The sequence below is a fragment of the Lepisosteus platostomus genome, chromosome 17 (genome assembly GCF_059453375.1).
Source record: "Lepisosteus platostomus isolate fLepPlt1 chromosome 17, fLepPlt1.hap1, whole genome shotgun sequence".
Lineage (NCBI taxonomy): Eukaryota > Metazoa > Chordata > Actinopteri > Semionotiformes > Lepisosteidae > Lepisosteus > Lepisosteus platostomus.
This window is the reverse complement of record NC_142627.1, coordinates 24,172,387-24,193,408: the sequence shown is the minus strand read 5'-3', so window position 1 is coordinate 24,193,408 and position 21,022 is coordinate 24,172,387. Positions and strand designations below refer to the sequence as shown.

Here is a 21,022-nt window from a genome sequence, read left to right as displayed (position 1 = left end):
AGAAGGCTAAAGAACTGGAGATGAGTCTGAATCAAAGAAATCTTCAGAGCTCCAAGGAAACAATGATTTTGCAGAAAGCTGATGAGGAAGTTGCGACCCTGAGAAATGAACTGCAAATAACAAAGCAAATTGTGATATCTCATGAAGAGTTGAAGCTAAAACAGGAAGAGGAATTAAGGAAAATTAAACTATCCTTGGAGGTATATACACAAACATACTTTTGAATATTTCATACCATTATGTTGTAAGCTACAAGTACAGTTTTTTGCAAGTATGTCTTAATTTTGCTAAGTTTTAATAAGTGTTACCACGATCAACTGTATATGACTCCATTGAGATGTATCTTTATTTAAAATACAGTCATCCGTCATTATCTAAAGAAAGAGTAAAATACTGGTGTATGTATGAGACAGCAATTTCCTTTATCAAATGATGCACTTCCTAAGATATATATACAAATCCAACATTTTTTGTACATACTGTGTAAGTTATTGATCTTGAAAGGTCTGTTTTTTAGTTCAGTATATGCATATAGCCAGAATGCACCTGTTTAGTGTTTTAATAGTTCTTAAAATTTCATATCTGCAGATTGCTAAACTGGAGAAGAATAAGCTGATGGAAGAATTGAGAATGTCACAGCAAGGAAAGGAGAATGTTTGCAATGAACAGGATCTCCTGAAAGTCCGACGCACAGAGCCAGAGCCTGTGCTTAACATCCTTGCAAATTCGTACAGTTTTCAGACATCGCAGGTTATAGAAAACAAGAACCTGCATGGAGACTCCAACTCTGTGAACACACAAATGGAATATATGCTCACAAACAAAAGCTCTACATCTGACATGGCGCACTCGTTGGCGATCATAAAGAATACCAGCATCCAGAACACTACAGACACTTTCTCATCTCACTATCAAGACCTGAGAACCCCCCAGATAGCAGAATCTTCTCAGGCTCAGAGAGATTTGGTGAAAAGGGATGACTGGGACCTGACTAGGGGAGAAGACAAATTCAAATTCCAAGGGCTCAGGTATGGCATTAGTGCCAGACAGCTGATTGAAGCCAAACTCTTAGACAATGAAATAATCCAAAAACTAGAATTAGGCCTGAAGACAGTTGAAGAGGTACAGATGTCTCTTGAAGATTTTATGAGCAAAAAGTCGGCCATAGCTGGGCTATACTTAGAATCGAATAAGAAAAAGGTTTCATTTCTGGAGGCAGCCACTCAAGGCTTCATAGCCAAAGCTTATGCTACTGAGTTCCTTGAAGCACAAGCAGCAGCAGGGTTCATAATCGATCCAATTTCAGGCAAGAAGTATTCAGTTGAGGAAGCACTTAAGTATGGCGTCATCGAGGAAGATTTAAGAGACAAGCTGCTAGAAGCTGAGAAGGCAGTCACTGGGTATTTGCATGCTGGTAAAACGCTGTCAGTGTTTCAAGCAATAGAACACAGGCTTCTCGAAAGGCACAGGGGCAAGAAAATCATCGAAGTGCAAATAGCGACAGGGGGAGTGATTGACCCACAGAGGAGCATTCGGCTGCCTCCAAATCTCGCGGTCGATCTGGGCATTTTAAACAGGGCCACTCTGCAGCACCTGTACGAGCCAATAAGCAATCCTAAAGGGTTTCACAATCCAGACACGGGGCAGACGATGTACTACCTTGAACTGATCAAGATGTGTGTATTTGATGTTGATAGCGGAGTTTTCCTCTTGCCCTGTGGCAACAGGCATATCACACGTGTCTCTCCAGACAAGGGTCCTAGAACTTCTGTCATCAGCAGCAGGGCAGGCACAGAGATGACAACATACGAGGCCTATCAAAACAAACACATTGACAAAAAGACATACCTGGACCTCTCAGGAGAGGAGAGTGATTGGAAAGAAAGTTCCACTTTAGATGCAAGCGGAGCGCCGTTACACTTTTTGACCGACAGCAAAAGTGGGCGGCAGTTTTGTATCAAAGATGCTATTGGAAAGGGGATCATTGGGAACACAGAATGGAACAGCTATAAAGATGGTAGAATAACAATCAATGAGCTCGCTGACACACTGATCACAAGGCACACTGTGCCTCAGGATCCAAACAGTCCTATTGCTGGAGTGTGGGACTCCACTGCCAACAAACGCATTTCAATTCTGAAAGCTCTGCAGCAAAATCTCCTTGACAGACTCACCGCTGTGAGGCTTCTGGAGGCTCAAGCCTGCACTGGGGGCATTCTTGATCCGTCCACAGGACACACGTTTGCCATCCCTGAGGCTCTCCGGCGTGGCCTCCTGGATGAGACTTTAGCTCGTCAAATCCAGCAAGCCGAGCAAGCCTACACTGGCATTGTCCACCCCCAAACCAAGAAGGCCCTGTCCTTGGCAGAAGCGATGCAAATGAATCTGTTCAGCAAAGACGCTGGTTTCAGGTACCTGGAATTTCAGTCTTTGAGTGGTGGACTGATACACCCAGAAACGCATGCCAGAGTCACGATGGAAGATGCGGTCAGGAACGGCCTCATCGATGCAGCCACTGCCATGCAGCTGAATGATGAGAAGTCTCGCACAAGAAACCTAACATGTCCAAAAACAAAAAGGAAAATATCTTTCAAGGATGCTTTGGACAAAGGAATGTTTGACTCTCACACTGGGCTGAGATTATTGGAAGCGTCTAAACCTCACAGTGTTGGCAGTTTGACTCCTCGGTACTTTATTTGGGCGTACTGATCTACATCTTTTGGGTCTTGTTGCTCCAGCAAATAAACTCGAAATGTAGATCCCATCAGAGACTTTAGAGTAAAGGAGAAACGGTGAAGTGTGTAAAACATTAGTTTGTTTCTGAAAAAAATGTGTATTTGATCTATTCTATACACGCATGTAAAACCTGAAAATAATTATCTTCTTACTGAATAGTTTTAGTTCTTTTGCAGTCATTTAAAACTGCTGAGTATCAATCACAACATACTTCTAAAGTGAAACATTGTCTCAATGAAAAGGTGTTTTGTGTATTGCTAAATGTATTGTGACACAGGATGCCTGCTTTATGTAAATAAAAAAAAATGTTATGTTTATTGTTGGTTTTATGCATGGTATTTCAAAAGTTGCTTAAGGACAAACTGAAAGCACTCACGAATAAGGACATAAGCAGTAACCTTTTGTTTCTACTCATCTGTCTGATGTGTATGATACTGTATATAGCTATATGTTTCTCATCTCCTGTCTCTCTCTCATCAATTGAAACTTTCATCAAGTAAAAAAAAAATGTTTTATGCCAAAAAAAAGCATTTTAAACAGTACTGGCTGGGAGGTTTGCCTTTTAAACATTCTTTTCGTTTTATAGGTTGGTGGCGGGCGTCCACGTTCGTTTCCTGTTGATTTTATAAACCTGCTTGCATCGAGTAAAACAGTATTCCCTGCCTAATTGGTGCTTTGATTTTCTTCCTGAATCTCAGAAATCAGTAGAGGAGGAGAAGAAAGAGCACAATGAGAAAGTTAGCAAACTGTTAAAGTGGGTATCCGGTGCGAAAACATGCCAGGGTAAAGAAGACAAGGCTTTTCAAGATGGCAAAACTGGCACAAGAGAGACTTCTAGTAAGCCCCAGGTAATAAAACACTCAATTCCTTAGACAAACACTGACCCTCTGCTCCCTGCTCCTATCAGGTTTCTAAACAGAGTGAAGCATGTGCTTTTACTGGCTGCTCTTTGAAGGAACAAATTGGATACTTAACAGTGTTCAGAGAAACAGATTATATCAATTTTATCAATTCTTTCACTTAAAGCTCTGTGTATATTCCATTAATTACTTCAATAATATAAAACACGGAACTCAGTATATGAAGTCCCATCCTACACACAGTGTTTATATCTTCGTCTGTGGTCTTTTCATATAATTATGCATTTTGTGTGTCATGTTTCTGTTCAGATTCTCTGGTCTGCTATCTAGCCATGTTAACAGACACATCCCTTAATAAGATTTCTCCACTGGATTGCCAAGAAGTGTGAAGGTGGAAGAAACTATCACAAAAAAAAAAATGAAGATATTGTTGAGTGTAACGCTCCTAAGTATCCCTTCTGCATTTTCCATCACTCACCCCTGAGACCTCAAATATGATGTCTGGTCATGAACTACCTTAGGGAAACACATGCAATATATATGTAGTACCAGATAAAATATTGAGTTTCTAATGAAAGTTAAAGAGACTCCGAATTCTCACTCCTTAAAATTGTGTATTTTATTCCTTATTCCATATTCACTTTTACATCACACAAAACTGAAACATGGTATTGATCATCTTAATGATGTTCTTACTATTGGAAGACGTTGTGTTGGAGCATCAGTAGGGTGACTAGAGGAAACAATTCCTGTGTCAGTGTTATATAATCCCCACGTGGGCTTTGATAGTATTCAGGTCACTGAAGAGGAGACGAGTCTCTGCCTGCTGAGCACTGGAGCGCTCATTTCATATTGTTACAAACTGTCAATAAGAAATAGTTACCTTAATTAAGAAGGAGCATTTAAATAAACATTTTGGATAGTTATAATACAACTATTGTTGGTTAAATGCATCTTTTTGACCATAAATGTGGTCAGAAAGTCACTAATATCAGCATTTTGATAATTTGGATAGTTTATAGCGATGAAACCTGTCTTTATGATGAAAGAAACAGTATTCACTGGGAGATGCTATTAACAGAAATAAACCTCTTCCAGATTTGTTCATATAGAGGAAGCAAATGTTTCCCATAGGATGAAAAGGTTTCCTTTATGTGATTGTATTTTTCCATCATTTAACATTTGACTGTACCATACTTCATGGGGGAAAAATGCAATTATGCTTCAGAATTGCAAAACAAAAACTATAGCAAAAAATAAAATGATTCATTAAATATAATAAAATAATTCAAAATTATAGAAATAATAACAGCAACATAATAATAATCATCATCATCATCATCATCATCATCATCATCCCTCTAATAATAATGGCAATAACAACCATAATAATTATATGGACTAGGGAACCGTCTGTGGAGATCCCAGGCGAAGGCTCACAGATAAAGAGTATCTTGAGGTGAAAAGAACCTGCTCCGAAGATGATGTCATGAAATTCTTCCGGGCAGTGTTTGCTGTGTTGTGGATGTAAATGACAAGTCATGTAAAAGATTTGTAAAAGTATTTTGCATTTGACAGACACTAATAAGTGGTTTCAAGTTTAAAAAAACTGAGATGACGTAGCATGATCAGAGGGAAAAGAGAATCGTGCCTGTATACCATGTATGACAAGCAGCACATCTAGTGGTGAGCTAGGTCCCTGAAAGTTGTAACCCTGGCTTTTACTCAACCTGAAAAGTTTCTGAAACTGAACATCATGCAGTAGAGGCACGGAAACCCCTTCAAGTGCAAAGGCTGAAACACAGAACGGCAATAGAACAGCTGTGTCATTAGCACTTAATATTGACATATTGTTTCATTTTGAGGTTCCATCTATGTTTCTGCATTCATACTTAATAGCAAGGAATCTCAAATTTGAATCTTTTTTTACATTCTAGATTTTTGCATTCAGAAACCAAGCAGATGTTCATATGTATTGTTTTAATTTATAAACCTGTCAAATTCATCCAATAAGAGTTTTTCCAGAATCCGTCTGTGTGTTACCAGCTGTGTGGTGGTCTAGTTGAAGTGATTAGGTTGTATGTGGGCTGTATATGGGCTGCAGATCCAGTTCTGATTTGCTTCTGTTCCCTCTGTTATTGCAGGTCTCAGCAGAAGAAATAGCAGCCAAGAAGGAACAAATTGCTGAGGCTTTGAACAGCACTCAGGTGCTTCTGGCTAAACACAGTGACAAGTGAGTTTTCTCCCCTGTGCTTTGCGGATATCACTCAATGCAACATCCACTGCTTCCTTCAACAGAAAAGTGCTATAAAACATGAGATAAAGATCGAGGTGTCATTGTTCCAGTTCTGAGTCTGAAACCTCTCCAATCCTGCCTCATGGCCTGTTGGTATTTTATTATTATTAATAAGAATAATAAAAAGAACAACAATGGCATGGTGGTTGGCATTACTAACTAGAGGTGCTGTCTGTGTGGAGTTTGTATGGTGTCCCCATGTTCATGTGGGTTTCCTCTGGGTGCTCCTAATTCCTCCCACAGTCAAAAGCATACTGGTAGGTCAAGTATCTTTTGAAAGAAATATCCTTGCTCTGGATAAAGTGGTTAGAAAATGGATAATAAGAATAATAAAATTGTATTATTGTAGTTATTATTATTGTAGTAGTATTGTAGTGCACATCAACAGCAACGAGAATATTTTTTCCTTGGCCATCACAAAGACAGGTTAAGAGTAAATGTGCTTTGTCCTCTGTTTTTCATTTTATTTTATCACAGAATGTCAGAGGAAGAAAGGCAAGAAACCAAAGAGCAACTGAGGTCTTTACAGCAGGCGTACAGTGACCTGTCTCAGCAGGGCCTTGGCCAGCTTCAAGCACAGCAGAGTCTGCCAGCTGAACAGGTAAGCTGTCAGAGTGTCAGTCAGGCCTTCCATGACATGTGGCCTGTCCTGGAAACACTTGGATTAAGAAGAAACAACCAGAGAGACAGTGTCTCACTGCATGGTAAATGACTAACAGTTTTTCTTGTCAGTGTGGTCTACTGCATGAGATGGCAGGTTTTTGTCACGTTCACCCTAATGGTTAAGTCACACCAATGCTGTTAAAAAGATGATAGAATATGGGGGAAGGATACTATATATTTTTTTTTTTTCTGAATCTGTGTGTTCCTTGAAAAATGTTGAAGTTTTTTTGATAAGATGTATTTGAAAAACAGAGTGTGCTGTAAACATGCATAGCATGGGCGTCTAATTCCACCCACATTCTAACTTTTCATAGCAGAACCACTCAATCACAGCCTGAGGATTCTACCTTCACAGGTGTACATTTGACTAAAACAAGGCTTTTAATATGTTCTGTCTCTGACTAACTGTGTTTTTGCAAGATGTGGAAAATTCTGTTCACAGATGCATGCCAGCTTTTTTGTGTCCCTTCTTCTTGCTGTTGAAACACTGACACAGACTTTCACTTTTGTGTATGAACTGCTAACTTTCGTATGCTTTTGCTGTTGGTAAGTACTTGTTTCTACTGTTCATATCCATCAATATCAACATTTAATTATTCACATTTCTCTGAATACTATCAACAATAAGTACATTATTATGGAGCATCCATTGTGTTTTTTGCAGGACTTTCAAACCATTGAAGGCATCATAGATCTGGAGAGCGGAGCTGTATATTCTGTATGTCGATCTGTGCAGAAAGGCTTAATTGACTATACAACTGGAATCCGACTTCTTGAGGCCCAACTGATTACCTCTGGACTGATTCTTCCTGAATTCAGGATGTGTTTGGATTTGGAAGATGCTTTTAAGCACAGTCTGGTGGATGAACAGGTTTATTTGCAATTGCAAAAGCTAAATGAAGCTAACAAGTGGATTATGAATGCACAGTATTCATCAGAGCCACTTCCAGTAGTAGCTGCCTTTAAAGGAGGTGCTATATCAGAACAGCTCGCTATTAAGGTGATCGAGATTAAGCTGGCATCGGGGGGACTAAGAGTGACTTATACAGGGGACGTCCTGAGTCTGGAGAAGGCTTTTCAGAAAGGGATGATTCCACCACCTCTCTTCATCAAGATTCTTGAAAGACAAAACACATGGAAGGATCTGATAGATCCCAACACTGCGGAAAAGGTTTCGCTTGTGCAGCTCATTCAGAGAAGCGTCACTTATGAAGAGACTGGTCTGCGTTTGTTGCCGGTGAAGAAAGGTAGAGATGGTAAAATAGCTCTGAAATCGGGCAGAGAGATCAGCGTTTTAAGGGCTGTCCACGAAGGCCTCATAGATCGAGAGACAATGTTCAGGCTGCTGGGAGCTCAGCTATTTGCGGGTGGATTAGTCGACCCCAAAACAGGACACAAGCTCAGTTTAGAAGAAGCCTTGAACGAAGGCCTGATAGATCAAGATACTGCCTCTGGAATTCTGAGCTATCAGGCACAAAATGGAGGAATTGTCAACCCTCACACAGGGGATAGATTAACTGTTGATGAAGCTGTTCAATGCAATTTAATCAGCTCTAGCAGTGCTCTCCTAGTGCTGGAAAAGCAGAAGGGATTTATGGGATTTATCTGGCCTCATTCTGGTGAAATATTAACAGTGTCAACCTCACTGCAGCATGAGGTGATTCCAAACCAGCTCACTTATAAACTGCTAAATAACAGGCAAAAAATAGCAGCCTTTTATATTCCCGAGAGCTCAGAGGTAGTTGGTATTGAAGATGCAGCAAAGGAAGGTTTAATAGACAGGACTACTGCTAATGTGTTAATGTCTATAGAAATACCCGATGTTTTTCCTGATATAGAAGATTTAAACAATAAAATTTCATCATGGTTGTCTCTGCGTGAGGTCCAGATTGAAGGACCACAACAGTCGTCACAAGATATTGAAATTTCAGAACTGGAAAAAAACTGTCCATCACCCACAGAAGCCAAGGAATTATTTATTTCATACATCATGATGAATAGTTACATGGATCCCAAATCAGGACAGAGGCTACTGATATATGATGGGCAATTGACAAAAATGACCCATCTTTTTGCAGAAAATATTGAAGAGCCAAACAGAGAACAGGAGCATGATATTCTGTGCAATGTCGTTTCGTCCCCTGTGAATTACAGTGATGTTCAACAGTCTACTGAAACTATCCTAGATAATATGCACATCAAACATAATTTGCCACGTAACGAAGATAGTTTAAGAATTGAACAGAAGCAGCACACTTCAGGATGGCATTCTTTTCTTTGGACTGAAGAAAATGTTTGTGACACAGAGGCCACAATGTGTAGTGTAGGGGAGAAGAAAGGAGTGAATTACAGTGATGTTGGTTTGGAAATAGATCTTAATTCTGGTGGCAATGATAAAATGACTTTATCAGGGCTGACAAGGCCTGATTCAGATTCTGATCTGCCTAGAACTACGCTTTACATTGAGGAGGGTGATAATGAGCAAATAACACCTGAAAATAAATCTGTGGATATAACCGTTCTAGATGAACCCGATATGCGACACAGTGAGCCATCAAACACACGTGACATCATAGAAACAGACGTGAGAAGTGAGGGAATCACGGAACCTGAGACAAGGGGCGCAGACATTCCTGAGGAAACTGTTGATATTTTGTTTTCAAGGGAAATTGTTTCTGGAGAAACAGATCTGCAGCAACCCCAAGCCCTGGCTGGCTTAGAGCATTCAGACCAAGCAAAAGACATGTCTCAGAGTTTGACATTGCCTGGGACATCGGGCATAAATGTGAAAAACAAAGAGGTGCACATCCTTTTGGAGAGATCCAGACAGCAGCAGTCGGAGCGACACTTTGCAGCTCAGCTTTTGAAAGTTCAGGTGGAAGAAGGTGGAATTTTGGATGTTACATCTGGAAAGCGGTATTGTCTTAGTGGAGCCCTTGAAAAGGGGCTTATTGATGAGGAGACGGCAAGAGATATTTTAACTCTGCAGGTACAGGAAGGAGGAATCTTTAATCGGCAGATGGGCACAAGCGTGTCCCTTAGGGAAGCTGTGGCTAGTGGTTTCATACCACCTCACATTGTTCCTCAGGTTATAGAGCAGTTGGGTGGTCCCTGTGACTCAAATGCTGGAAAAACTGTTACAGTTAGTGAGGCATTGCCACAAGGTTTAATAAATAAAAATGTCACTGAGAATCTTTTAAAATATGAAAAGGCTACTGGTCTTGAAATTGACCCAGGTAGGAGTGTTGCTCAAGCAATAGGTCACGGTCATCTTGATGATGTCAGTGCTAATATGCTGTTCAAAGGACAGGTGATTTCTGATGGGTGTGTGGATCCTAAACAGGAAAATGGGAAACCAGAGATTACAACAGCTCACCTTGAAGAGAAAGACAAGCAACATGCTGACTTTTTTGCAAAAACTGAAGGAAAAAGTCAAAGCATAAATGAACCAGAAGAGATGAAACAGATACATTTTCAGATGGAAATATCTGGTGCTGCCAATACTCAGCACAGTGAAGATATGTTTTTTCCGGAAGCTATGAGCAAAGGAATTCTTGATAAGGAAACAGTTCGGTCCGTTTGTTCCAAACAATTAGAGACGGGTGATATTACACAGTCTGCTTCAGGTCAGTGCTTGTCTGTAGAATATGCTCTACAGCATGGCTTAATAAATGAAGACTTGACTGATGAACAGTTTAAAACAGAAATTTCAAACTTGAACAAGGAAGTAGTCTGCAATACTTTACATTCTTCTGATTTAAGTCTTAATCAAAAAGACTTACAGAAGAATGCAACATCAGAGCAACAAAGTGCTGGTGAAAAGTCAGTCAATGAAAGCAGTGTCCCATATACCAGTCAAGTAGGTGTTAGTCAATCTGATGAAGTGTCTGGAAAGAGGTGTAGTGCATCTATTACAGAACAGTCTAGAGTCCTGATTCAGAGGACATCAGGTGTGTCCTGTGTCTCACATGAAGATGCCTTGTCTGAAGGGAATCAAATGGACAACTTCGGGGACAATTCCAGTCCATTCAGAAATGCTGCAGTGGAGTCAGAACAGAAAAACATTTCCCCCTCTGAAAGGAATTCGCCCCCTCTTTCAGCTGACCCTGAAGCAGGTGTGAGGAGTGGTGAACTCTGCACTGACACATCCCACTTGCAAACTAGTAATCTGTTTTCATGGGCTCAAGGTACAAAGTGTGACCGAGGGAGCATTCAGGAAAGGGTCAAGGATGGTGTTGACTGCCCCTCGGATGAAATGATGTCTGCTCCAGTAAAGTGTACTCAGACAGAGACAGCGGGTCATGTCATAAAAGTCTGTGACAACATTCCTGTTGCCTCTGAGTTCAGTCTATCAGAAAGTACAAGGCAAGAGAATGATAGTCTTTTACAGCACCATGGACATTTCTTGGAGGCATGCTCTCAACAATACGAAGAAGGTTCTCCTGAGAGTGAAACGTTAAACAGTGTGAGAGATAACAGTTTGAAGGATGTCTTTAAAGAAACTCTTGATTCTGAGAAAAACGTCTCAGTATACACCACTGAATTTCTGCCCGGCTCCAAAGCAGCACACACAGCAGATGCAGGCACCTTAAAAAATGACTGTAATAAAATGGGCTTTGAGTTAGACAGCTCAACGCTCAAAGCATCCACAGTGAGCTGTATTTTTGGTGAAAATAGCACTTCATCTGTGAATCCTGTTCCGGATCATGGTGTGGATGGAGATGACTTTGCTGCACCACAAACGTCAGATTTTTCCAGTGCATTAAGGTCAAGGCTGCAGGAACTGGTGAAAATGAAAGCGGAAAATGCAGATGTTCATGTTTTACACAAAGCAGAAACCCAAGTCATTGAGGACATAATCAGCATGATAAAAAATGCCCAGGATTCCAGTGGAAGAATCGGTGACAGTTCAGCTTCAGGTATTGAGGAGAAAGAGATGCCTTTCAGTCACATCAACAGCAAGAGTCCTGACCTGCTGATTGACTTGCTAAAACAAGAGGCCCTCCGGTCAAAGTCCCGTGAGCAGCTGGGAGATAAGGAAAGCCTGTCCTCTGAAGTGAAAGTCTTGGATGCAAAGTGCACTAGTGTGGTAGAACAAATCCAGTCACAGCTGCTGCAGATGTTTCAGGCTGCATCCCCTGCTGAAGACACTGCGATGATCAGAGAAGTAGCTGATGAACTCAGCAATATGGTGGGAAATGGAATTTGTGAAGATGGAAGCCCAAACCTTCCTGAAGCTAAAAGAGAGAGAGCGGTCTCCACTGCAGAAGACAGAAGACATTGCCCGCAAGAGCAGTGCTGCTCCAGTCCACCGAACGACAGCATTCATATCGTCTTGCCTGAGGATGACCTCACTGCAGACAACAGCAATGAGTCTGACAGCACACCGCAAGTAAGTGTCCCGCTGAAACTGGCTTGTGCAGATGAATGCAGTGGGAACTCAATTGTAGCATATATAAAACAAGATTTCAAAGGTGACAATGTTAAAAAAAATGTTTTTACAGGCACCCAGTACTACACAAATGTTTCTGGAAAGTGTTGGGAGACTTCAGGATCATTCAGATGTTCTGGAAGACATGAAAAATGACTTGGAAAGCCAAGGCCCTGTGAGCAACAGCTTGGAGGCTCTCAAAATACAACTTAAAGAATCTCAGGTTGGTTTGTTACGAGTTGATTAGTGCCAGAATTTTACTAACCGCTTTTAAAAAGCCAGCTTTGTATGAGGGGGTGGCTTAAATATTAATAGAAAAAAACACCACTGTTTACATTCTTATTTGTGATGAAAATCACCCAGTTTGCATGTGCGACCCACAAGCTGTCTTTAGTGAAACTCTCTTCTTCAATAATAAGTTGGCTTTAAACATGCTATTGAAGCTTGCATTCTCTGTTTTTAGTGGCTAGAATCTCAGCTTTCTGCACTGGCTGGCACGCTAACTACCGATTTGAAGGCAGCGGAACAATTATTAAGGTCTGCTAATGAGCACATTCCCACACAAATACGTAGAGATCTGGAAACGGTCTCTACAGATTTGCAGCAGGCTTTCTCTGAAGTTTGCAAAACGTCATCAGAAAGGAGAATTTCTGTAATAGAAGCCATTGACTCAGAAAAGGTCAGTATTTTAGTATTTATATAGTACTTGTATATCAGTATATACTATACTGACACACTGTATACTGATATACTAATATATCAGTACATACTATTTTTAGATAGTGTATCAGTATTTAATTGTATTGCCATATATTTAGGTTGCAGTGAAAAACAAATCCATGTATTTTATGATTTATGATTTTATTTATATATGTATTTTATTTTCCCTATTCATTGTGAGCATGAACCCCATACATTGCTTACTCTTCTCTGTATTTTAATATCAAGGGAGATATTCTGTCTCGGTGAACTTCAGTAAACATAACAACAGCAAGCACCACAACATTGACAAGTACTGCAATATTAAGCAGAACAACTGTAATATGTCAGGGTAATGTTATTGGGTTTCCATTGATCATTTTAGTCAACATAGTTGCAATCACTCGATTTGATGTTAGATCAGTACTTGGATTACAGTACTTCCCCATTGTAATCAGTTGACTTTTATTGGAGCATTTGAAAACGTTATAAACTATAATTGTATTTTTTCTTATTTTAGTTAAAATTAGAAGCTTCAAGTCAAGACCTCCTCAATGTCCTTGAAAAGCTCTCCGTTTGCATTCATGAGACCTCTGAAACCGTTTCCAATCTTGATATTATGAACACTGATGACTTGGATACAGTGAAGTATAGAATTCAGCAAAATAAGGTACTGTTCTGGTTCTCTGACATAAACCTGTGAAAGTATTTTTTAGAACAAGTATTGCTACAATACTGCATTAAAGTAACGATGAAATATATCAACAAAGACAAATCCCTCTCCCCTTTGTACATACGTATATAAAATCTTCATTAAAATATGCCACATTTTTACTTCGGTAATTTAATAAATAAGATATAATAAATATTTTACAGTCTTTTATATTAGTCATCCCTAACTTCAGCTCTGTATAAGCAATCAATATATATACTGTGTATACAGTGTTCACTGGTCATCATCTCATCTCAGTTGATTTACCTGGTAAATGAAGGATTTAAAAAGTCCTATTAGAGTCATTTCTGGAAGCTCAAAAGCAATATGAATAATCACATGTTATTTGCAAGATTTTAAAAGATGGTTTAATTTATTTGATAATTGCAGGACTTGGAAAATAACCTGTCTGTAACACAACAACAAATTGAGGCCACGGGATTTGATGTTCAGTTCTTCATATCTGAACATGCGCAAGACCTCTCTCCCCTCCAGAGCAGGCAGCTGTTGAAGTCTCTGAGTGCCACTCAGAGGGCGTTTAAAGACCTCATGGAGAAAGTGTCTACCCAGAGACACACTCTGGACCTGCATCTAGAAATTAGACAAGACCAGAGTAATATGAAGGTTTGGTCTTTGATGATGGAATGGTTTCTAACCATGTCCTTTTTTTGACAAATCAGTTGTTATTGAATGAGAATAATGTGAACAAATGCCAACTACTGTGTAATTCAATTTGTATGTGGAATTTTTTCTCTAACTCCTTCTTTATGTGCATTGTGTGCTTGTGCATCCAAACTACTGTATGTGTCTCCTTTTTACTTATTATCAGTCAAGAGTACTGCATCTTCTGACATCTGTAAAACTGAAATAAAAAGCATTCTTTAGGATTTTCTCTAATAAATATGTAATTTGCTAAGATAGTGATATGCAAGTAAGGATACTGGAACAACATTTCTGTGATCATATTACTTTTTCTATCTGCTCTTTTTGTACCTTAGTGTCTGTGCACTACTTAGTCATACTCATCTCTCACGATTTCACTATTTACTCTGGGTTAAAACAAGTTTAGATGAGAAAAATGTTTGGATTTCAAAAGTAAGTTCAATGAATGATGATATACAAGTACATGAATTCTGCTGTACTGTAAACATTGTGGCATAATCAATATATTTCTAAATATTTCTTGTAAAATACTAATTTTATTCTAGTTGCATTTACCTTTTGCAGGAATCAGGAACACCAAAATGCCTTTAACTCCAGGGATCGAAAAGCATATCTTTCTCGTGCGTGGATGTCTGACTGCATCGACATCATTTGAGTGCTAACACAAACTCTCTCTCTTTCTTTGTCTTGTTCAATAATTGAATTGTTGTTGGGTGTCTAGCATGTTTACAGCACACTCTTGTGAAATTAAGGTTGTGACAGCATGTGTTGAAAGTACTAGAGATGGCTGCTTCTTCATGTCTTGGTTTTTGTTTCAGAGCATTACAGAGAAGCAGAAGGAATACACCGAAAAACTGCAGGAGCTGTGTGATCACATGACGCAGACAGAAAATCGCCTGATCGGCCATCAGCAGTCTGCTGTCACTGGTGATAATCTGGGGGATCTTCAGCAGTATCAGAAGGAGCATCAGGTGTGTCAAAACCCCTTGGTAAAATCTTCCCTCTTTGGAAGGTGTTTGTCACCATTTAGATTTTATTTCTCCTCTATGAATATGGACAACTTTGGCAAACAATGTACATTCGAGTTTTACCTGTTATCTTCTATTGAAGTGTGATAAAAAAACAATTGCCAAGGACTTGTGGCTTTCCCTTTTAATGAGATCCTAATGAAGGGCAACATGAGATGAGACATACAGTAATTCCAAAAATAACCTTTTACAGTATCTCTTCTTTAACTCAGGCCTTGCAGAAAGATGTGAAAGATGGAGAGAGTGCTTTAGCAGAAGTGGTGAGGAGTACCAAGCAGTTCCTGGACGAGAACAGAGATAAACTACAGCCAGAGCAAATTGCAGTGATTGAGAGCAAGTTGGAGGAGGCCAAGAGCAAGTCCAGACTGGTCAGTCAGCGGGCAGAGGAGTCCAGGAAGGATCTAGACAAGGTTGTGACAACAGCAATAAAACAGGAAACAGAAAAGGTGAGATCACAGCTCTTTGTGCACATAATTTTTAGTTTAAGAAGAAAAGAAAAGATGTTGCATCAACCATCCATCAATATAAAAAAAAATCAGACAGAGTCTGGAGTTGATTGTGATTATATTTTCAAAACTTTTATTAAGGTAGATGATACACCTGTTTTTGAGCTAACACCTTCTCCAGTGTAAATCCTGTATAATTAGTTTACATATACTGTACAGTAAAAAAAAGAACAATATTTTTAACATTGTAGAAATTGTTAATAGCCACAAATGAGACAGGATTCAGCGAGATACTTCAGTGTTTGCAGATGGTAGCATCTACAGTATAGTATTAGACAAACTTTTTTCCTCCAGTTGGCAGCGGGGGAACAGCTTGAAGAGAGCAAGAACAAAATTGAAGGTCTTCTGGTCTGGCTGTCTAACGTTGGGAAAGACAAGGAAAAACAGGAGAACCTTAAAGACCAGGTGGCAAAACAGAATGGAAACCTTCCCCTGGAACCTTCAGACGAGCTGGTCATGGGAGAGGAGGACGAGGCCAATGGGAACCTGCTCCAGACACAGGGGGGCGAGCTGAGCGTTGTGGATGGCAGAGGGAAAGACACCACCGGGCTGGACTTAGACAGACAGTACGACAGGGTCAAGGTAGAAACCTTTTCCTGTCATTCCCTTGTTTTCCTGTCGTGCAGCTGCAACATTAAAACAAGTCCGCACACATTGAAGTCAATTTAAGCTGCATTGTCCTTGCCTAATGAATTCCTCAGGATGTTTTTTCCCCTTGAATTTTACGATCAATTACATCAGTGGTTCCAAACCTTGGGGTTTGTTGCAGGGCTCTACTCAACCCTTTTCACCTCAAGCCTACTTAGGAGTCCCAGTGGCTAGAGCTCACGAGAAAAAATACAAGAGCGATGTGAGTGAAGATAAACTGTGATCAGGCAGGCTGTCTTTAAAGTAATACATACAGTAGCTGTCTACTCATACATACAGTGCTTACCCTCAGCCGGACACCCTTGGGCCTGATCCTTACAAACAGTCTGACCAAGCGCGTGTGGAAATGGAGAAAGCACTTAAAGTTTTTTGTGTCTTCTTACGTTTAGATATACTGTACATTCCCCTAAACCCTTTGTTTTTGATTCAGTCATGACAATCAGATTCACTCAGGTTGGAGGTAGTGAAAGGCATAAGAAATCTGAGTGATCGTGGTGACACCTGCCTGCCATCATTCTGGTCAGGATCTAATTCTCTGAATCTCTAGTAAATCTTTCAAAGTACAGTACCATCGCTGCTATCAGAAATACTTTCACCACTCAGGCGAGATGGGCCCAATGTTTCACAGTATTCTTACAAAAAAGCCACTATGTATGGTTTTTTCAAGACTTTGTTTTTAAAGTTTTTAAAAAAGTATTGCTGATTTTGAGCCCTCAAATCTTTATATTTCACTTTAATGTGAAATAATCTTTCACTAGTTGTATAGTTGTACAGTTGTATAGTATATGTATATATAGGCTGTAAAATGTGAAATGGATGAAAGGCAACTTTAAAGGGAAAGGGTTTCTAAAATGAGATTGTTCTAGGCCACAGTACTTTGCTTCGGCTGTTTTGCTTTAGCTCTCAGAAATGTCCAACATTCATTTCCCTTATAACTCCGCAGGCACATCATCAGGAGGTCTTGTCCCAGCAGCAGGGCCTCATTGTTGCCACTCAGTCTGCCCAAGCTCTCCTCGACAAGCAGGCCCACATGCTGTCGCCTGAGGAGAAGGAGAAGCTCCAGAGAGACATCCAGGAACTGAAGGACCGCTACGAAACCACGCTGACTGCTGCTGAGCACAAGCTGAAGCTCATCCAGACGGTCCAGGAGGAACTCCGCAAGTTTGAGAGCGACTGCGGTGAATTTGACACCTGGCTGCTTCAGTCAGAAGGGGAGATGCAGGAGCTCAAGACGGCCACTTCGCAGCTCGAGGTTCTCGGAGAGAAGCTGAAGCGGCAGAAGAGTTTCTCAGAGGACGTCATCTCTCACAAAGGAGACCTGAGGTTCATCACCATCTCAGGGCAGAGAGTGCTGGATGCAGCCAAGTCCTGCAGCAAAACAGACTCCAGCAAAGACTCAGAGCTGGTTGTTGACACGTCTGGAGCGTGTGCTGCAGTCCAGGACAAGCTAGACTCTGCCGCAAGTCGCTACAAAGCTCTTCATTCCCAGGTAATTTTACACCTGTAAACTAAAGACCTCTGATATGGTATAGACACAAACTGTGTTTTCTAGATTTTTAAACATTTAATTGAATGTTTAGTCTAGGGTGCACTTCCTCCCAAAACACCTCCTAATTACTGCAAGCTCTGCCAGGAATAAGTAGCTTTCTGGAGATGGAGGGATAAATTCATTTTCACAATAAAATGATTTGTGTATTTGAATTCAGCCGCATCATTGGTGTAACCTGTTGTGTGCATGTTTTGAACACAAGGTGGCGCCATTCCTTTAAACATGCCTGACATTCCTCCTGAACAAAGTTATCTGAATGCCTGTTACATCAAGTTGCCTTGTCTTATACAAAAAGTGCAAATAATTAAGGAAAGAAACCTCTACAGTCTGTTTTTTTGTGTTGTGCCTTGAATTGTGGAGGATGAATTTCAGAGTAATATCTTATTTTGCACTAGAAAAACACTAAAAGTCCTTCAAAAACAGCATTTTGTAATTTGCTAATGAATTTGTTTTACTTTCCTAAATCATTGTGAATACTGTTTCAGTGTAACCAGCTTGGAACCAGCCTCAGAGATGTGGTTGAGAAGTACAAGAGGTATGAAGACGCTTCGTCTGGACTTTTGAAGTGGCTGAAAGATTCGGAAGAGGTGGCGATGAAACAGCTGGCAGAGACAATAGCTGTGGATCTCCAGCACCTTCAGAAGCAGTTGGAGGATACCAAGGCAAGACCCAACACTGATATCTCAGTGCACTAATGTTGGTAGCGAAACTGGCGGCAATCCGGTATTGGATACAGTAGGCCCAAAGGTTCATGCACAAACGTACTTAGAAATAAGTAGTGGTTAATTCCATACTGAAAAGTAGAAAGAAAAAAACACAAACTGGTTCGGCCGTTTAAGCGTTTTTCAGGTGTCGGAGTGAGAGAAATGAGATGTGGAACTAAGAAGCAAAGGAGAATATAGGACACAGCATGTGAGAATGGACACAGCAGGTGAAGCAGCGATACCAGTTCAGGAAGAATTTTGGCTTCTGATAACGTTCTGGTGGGCAGCACAGTGCCGCAGTGGGCAGCATTGCTGCCTCGCAGAGCTGGGGCTCTGGGTTCAATTCCAGACCTGGGGGTGCTCTGTGCTTGGGGTTTGTGTGGGCTCGTGTGGGTTCCTTTGGGTGCTCCCGTCTCCTCCCGCAGGCCAACGACAGACTGGTAGGTTCGTTGCCTGTGTGGGTGTGTCCAGGGTGTAACCTGCCATGTGCCCGTTGCTTGCCAGGACAGGCTCTGGCTCTCCTGCGACCCTGAAATGGAATAAGCAGTTGGAAAATAGAGGAATGGATATCTTTCTGGAATAGGAATCCTGGAAATCCTCTCAAAAGATGCAGACTGACGGGTCAGTGTGAGGCTGGTCCTTTTACAGACCTCATGGCTTTACCTAGCAAAGGCAAAAAAAGAACAAAACTTCAAGGTTTTACATAAAACAGTATAAACAATGAATAGCTAAGTGCTGATTTAATTATCTTGGCAACTTATTTTTGGCAGTGTAAGGAATTTTACAGTTTTATAAGTTATGTGGATGAAGGCGTATAAAACAGTTATTATCTGAAAATAAATTATTTCCCAACAATGCATACAGTCAGATTTTTTGGCTTGTTAACATTTACGAGGCTGGGCTAGGAAAACATATTAATATTAAGTTGCGTGTTTCGCTCAGTGAGAGGTGGTGTGACTGAGCTGTTGAAGGATAAGTGTAATAAAAGGACCAAGAAAGGGTCACGCAAGTCATTAAAAACTAATTTCACTTAGAACCTTTTGCCAGAGAATCAGCAATACAGTCCAACATTTAATGTAGTCCAGAATAATCTAGGCATGGTTAGGGATGGATTCATATGGTTTGAGAAATAAAAGATCTGTAACTAACCAAACCTTTATCTAAGAGATACAGTACAGACAACATCCTACAGTGTCATGTATTTACTGTATGTGGGTATTTGAAAAGGGGGCTACAGGATGAGTGGCATGAACCCACGAGGCTGAATGCCAGGAAGCAGATGATGGTGAGGAAGTCAGGACCTGCCTTGTGCAGGGAGCTCGGGGGCTGCTGGGATGGTGGAAGGGCACCCTGCAGTGAATGCTGGGAAGGAAGGATCAGTGGCATGACCTGGCGGTGGGCGTCTCTTCCCAACTGTCATTTCTAAACTCCATTAAGCACTAAATCTACTCCTTTGAGGCATGTTTCACACGCAGCGACCAAGTGAAAGGTTTGTGTTCAGGTCAGCCATGGGCTCTTCACTATATCAAAAGTGTCCTACGTCTGGCTGCCTGGGGCTGAGGGTAACCCTACTGATGGGTCTAACAAGGCTTTTATTGACAGGCTTTGCAGGGACAAGTATCTGGACGCCAAGCTTCTGTGGAGTTGCTAAGAACGGCAGCGGAAGCTCTAATTGTGGCCGAGGGAGACTTGTTGACCAACCAGGACGAGATCCAGGGGACAGTGGGTGAGTGCTGTATGATGTGCTAATTCTAATGTAGTTGTTCCTTTCTTCTTCCACTAGTCAGATTATTGTGCCTATTGTTCTTTACATGACCTCGTGGGAATGTTGATAGAGTGTGATGTTTTATGCTAAGAGGCACAGCTTTAAAAAATGCAGAGGAGTAATTCTGAAACTTGTGCCACACACAATGCATCATTACATCCTGTTTTTAAATTTATTCTCAAAAAGAAGATAACTGGTGGGGCGGGTCTTCTCAGTCCAGTTTTCTCCCACGGTGAGTGAGAAGACGTGGCGAAACTGTTTTGATCTTGCAGACGACATCGTAGAGCGGTATGACAACCTGTCCAAGTCGGTGAGTGACAGAAACGAGAAGCTGCAGATCACCCTGACCCGCTCCCTGAGTGTCCAGGACGGGCTGGATGAGATGATGGACTGGATGGGAGGGGTGGAGAGAAGCTTGGAGGAGCAAGATCAAGTGCCTTTGACTTCAGCTGCTATTCAAGACGTCCTCAGTAAAAACGCAGTATGTACAGAGCTCTCTCCTTCCACCAGCGGTGTGGTCTGACTGCATTAACCACAGCGCTCTTCCCTAATAAAGTTAGTTGTTCAGTTGGATCAGTCGCACATAGTACAGGGTATTGTGGAACTTTCTATTTTTTGGAATAAACTGACCAGATTAAAAGAATCTGACCTGAGAAATTTAAATTACACCCGGAAATAGATGAAAAATCCCCAGATGCATCACAGAATGCATGCATGATATTTATGAATGCCTCTGGCACAGCTCTTTAACTGATTTCTTTT

General features: G+C 40.9%; 1 protein-coding gene across 28 annotated transcripts in view; it reads left to right on the top strand.

Annotated features, from left to right (window-relative positions):
• Window positions 1-21,022, top strand: part of dst (dystonin) — a 173,257-nt gene that overhangs the window by 94,271 nt on the left and 57,964 nt on the right. For 26 of the 28 annotated variants that reach the window (XM_088610623.1, XM_088610621.1, XM_088610638.1 and 23 more), the window contains 15 exons: window positions 3,435-3,584; window positions 5,741-5,829; window positions 6,370-6,493; window positions 7,220-11,947; window positions 12,060-12,209; window positions 12,450-12,665; window positions 13,206-13,355; window positions 13,788-14,021; window positions 14,879-15,031; window positions 15,301-15,534; window positions 15,889-16,176; window positions 17,186-17,731; window positions 18,277-18,453; window positions 20,098-20,221; window positions 20,533-20,741. In XM_088610623.1, the coding sequence (XP_088466749.1) occupies window positions 3,435-3,584; window positions 5,741-5,829; window positions 6,370-6,493; window positions 7,220-11,947; window positions 12,060-12,209; window positions 12,450-12,665; window positions 13,206-13,355; window positions 13,788-14,021; window positions 14,879-15,031; window positions 15,301-15,534; window positions 15,889-16,176; window positions 17,186-17,731; window positions 18,277-18,453; window positions 20,098-20,221; window positions 20,533-20,741 (7,572 nt within the window). The remainder of the gene's footprint in view (window positions 1-3,434; window positions 3,585-5,740; window positions 5,830-6,369; window positions 6,494-7,219; window positions 11,948-12,059; window positions 12,210-12,449; window positions 12,666-13,205; window positions 13,356-13,787; window positions 14,022-14,878; window positions 15,032-15,300; window positions 15,535-15,888; window positions 16,177-17,185; window positions 17,732-18,276; window positions 18,454-20,097; window positions 20,222-20,532; window positions 20,742-21,022) is intronic. The other 2 variants (XM_088610630.1, XM_088610644.1) reach the window with 2 other exon arrangements.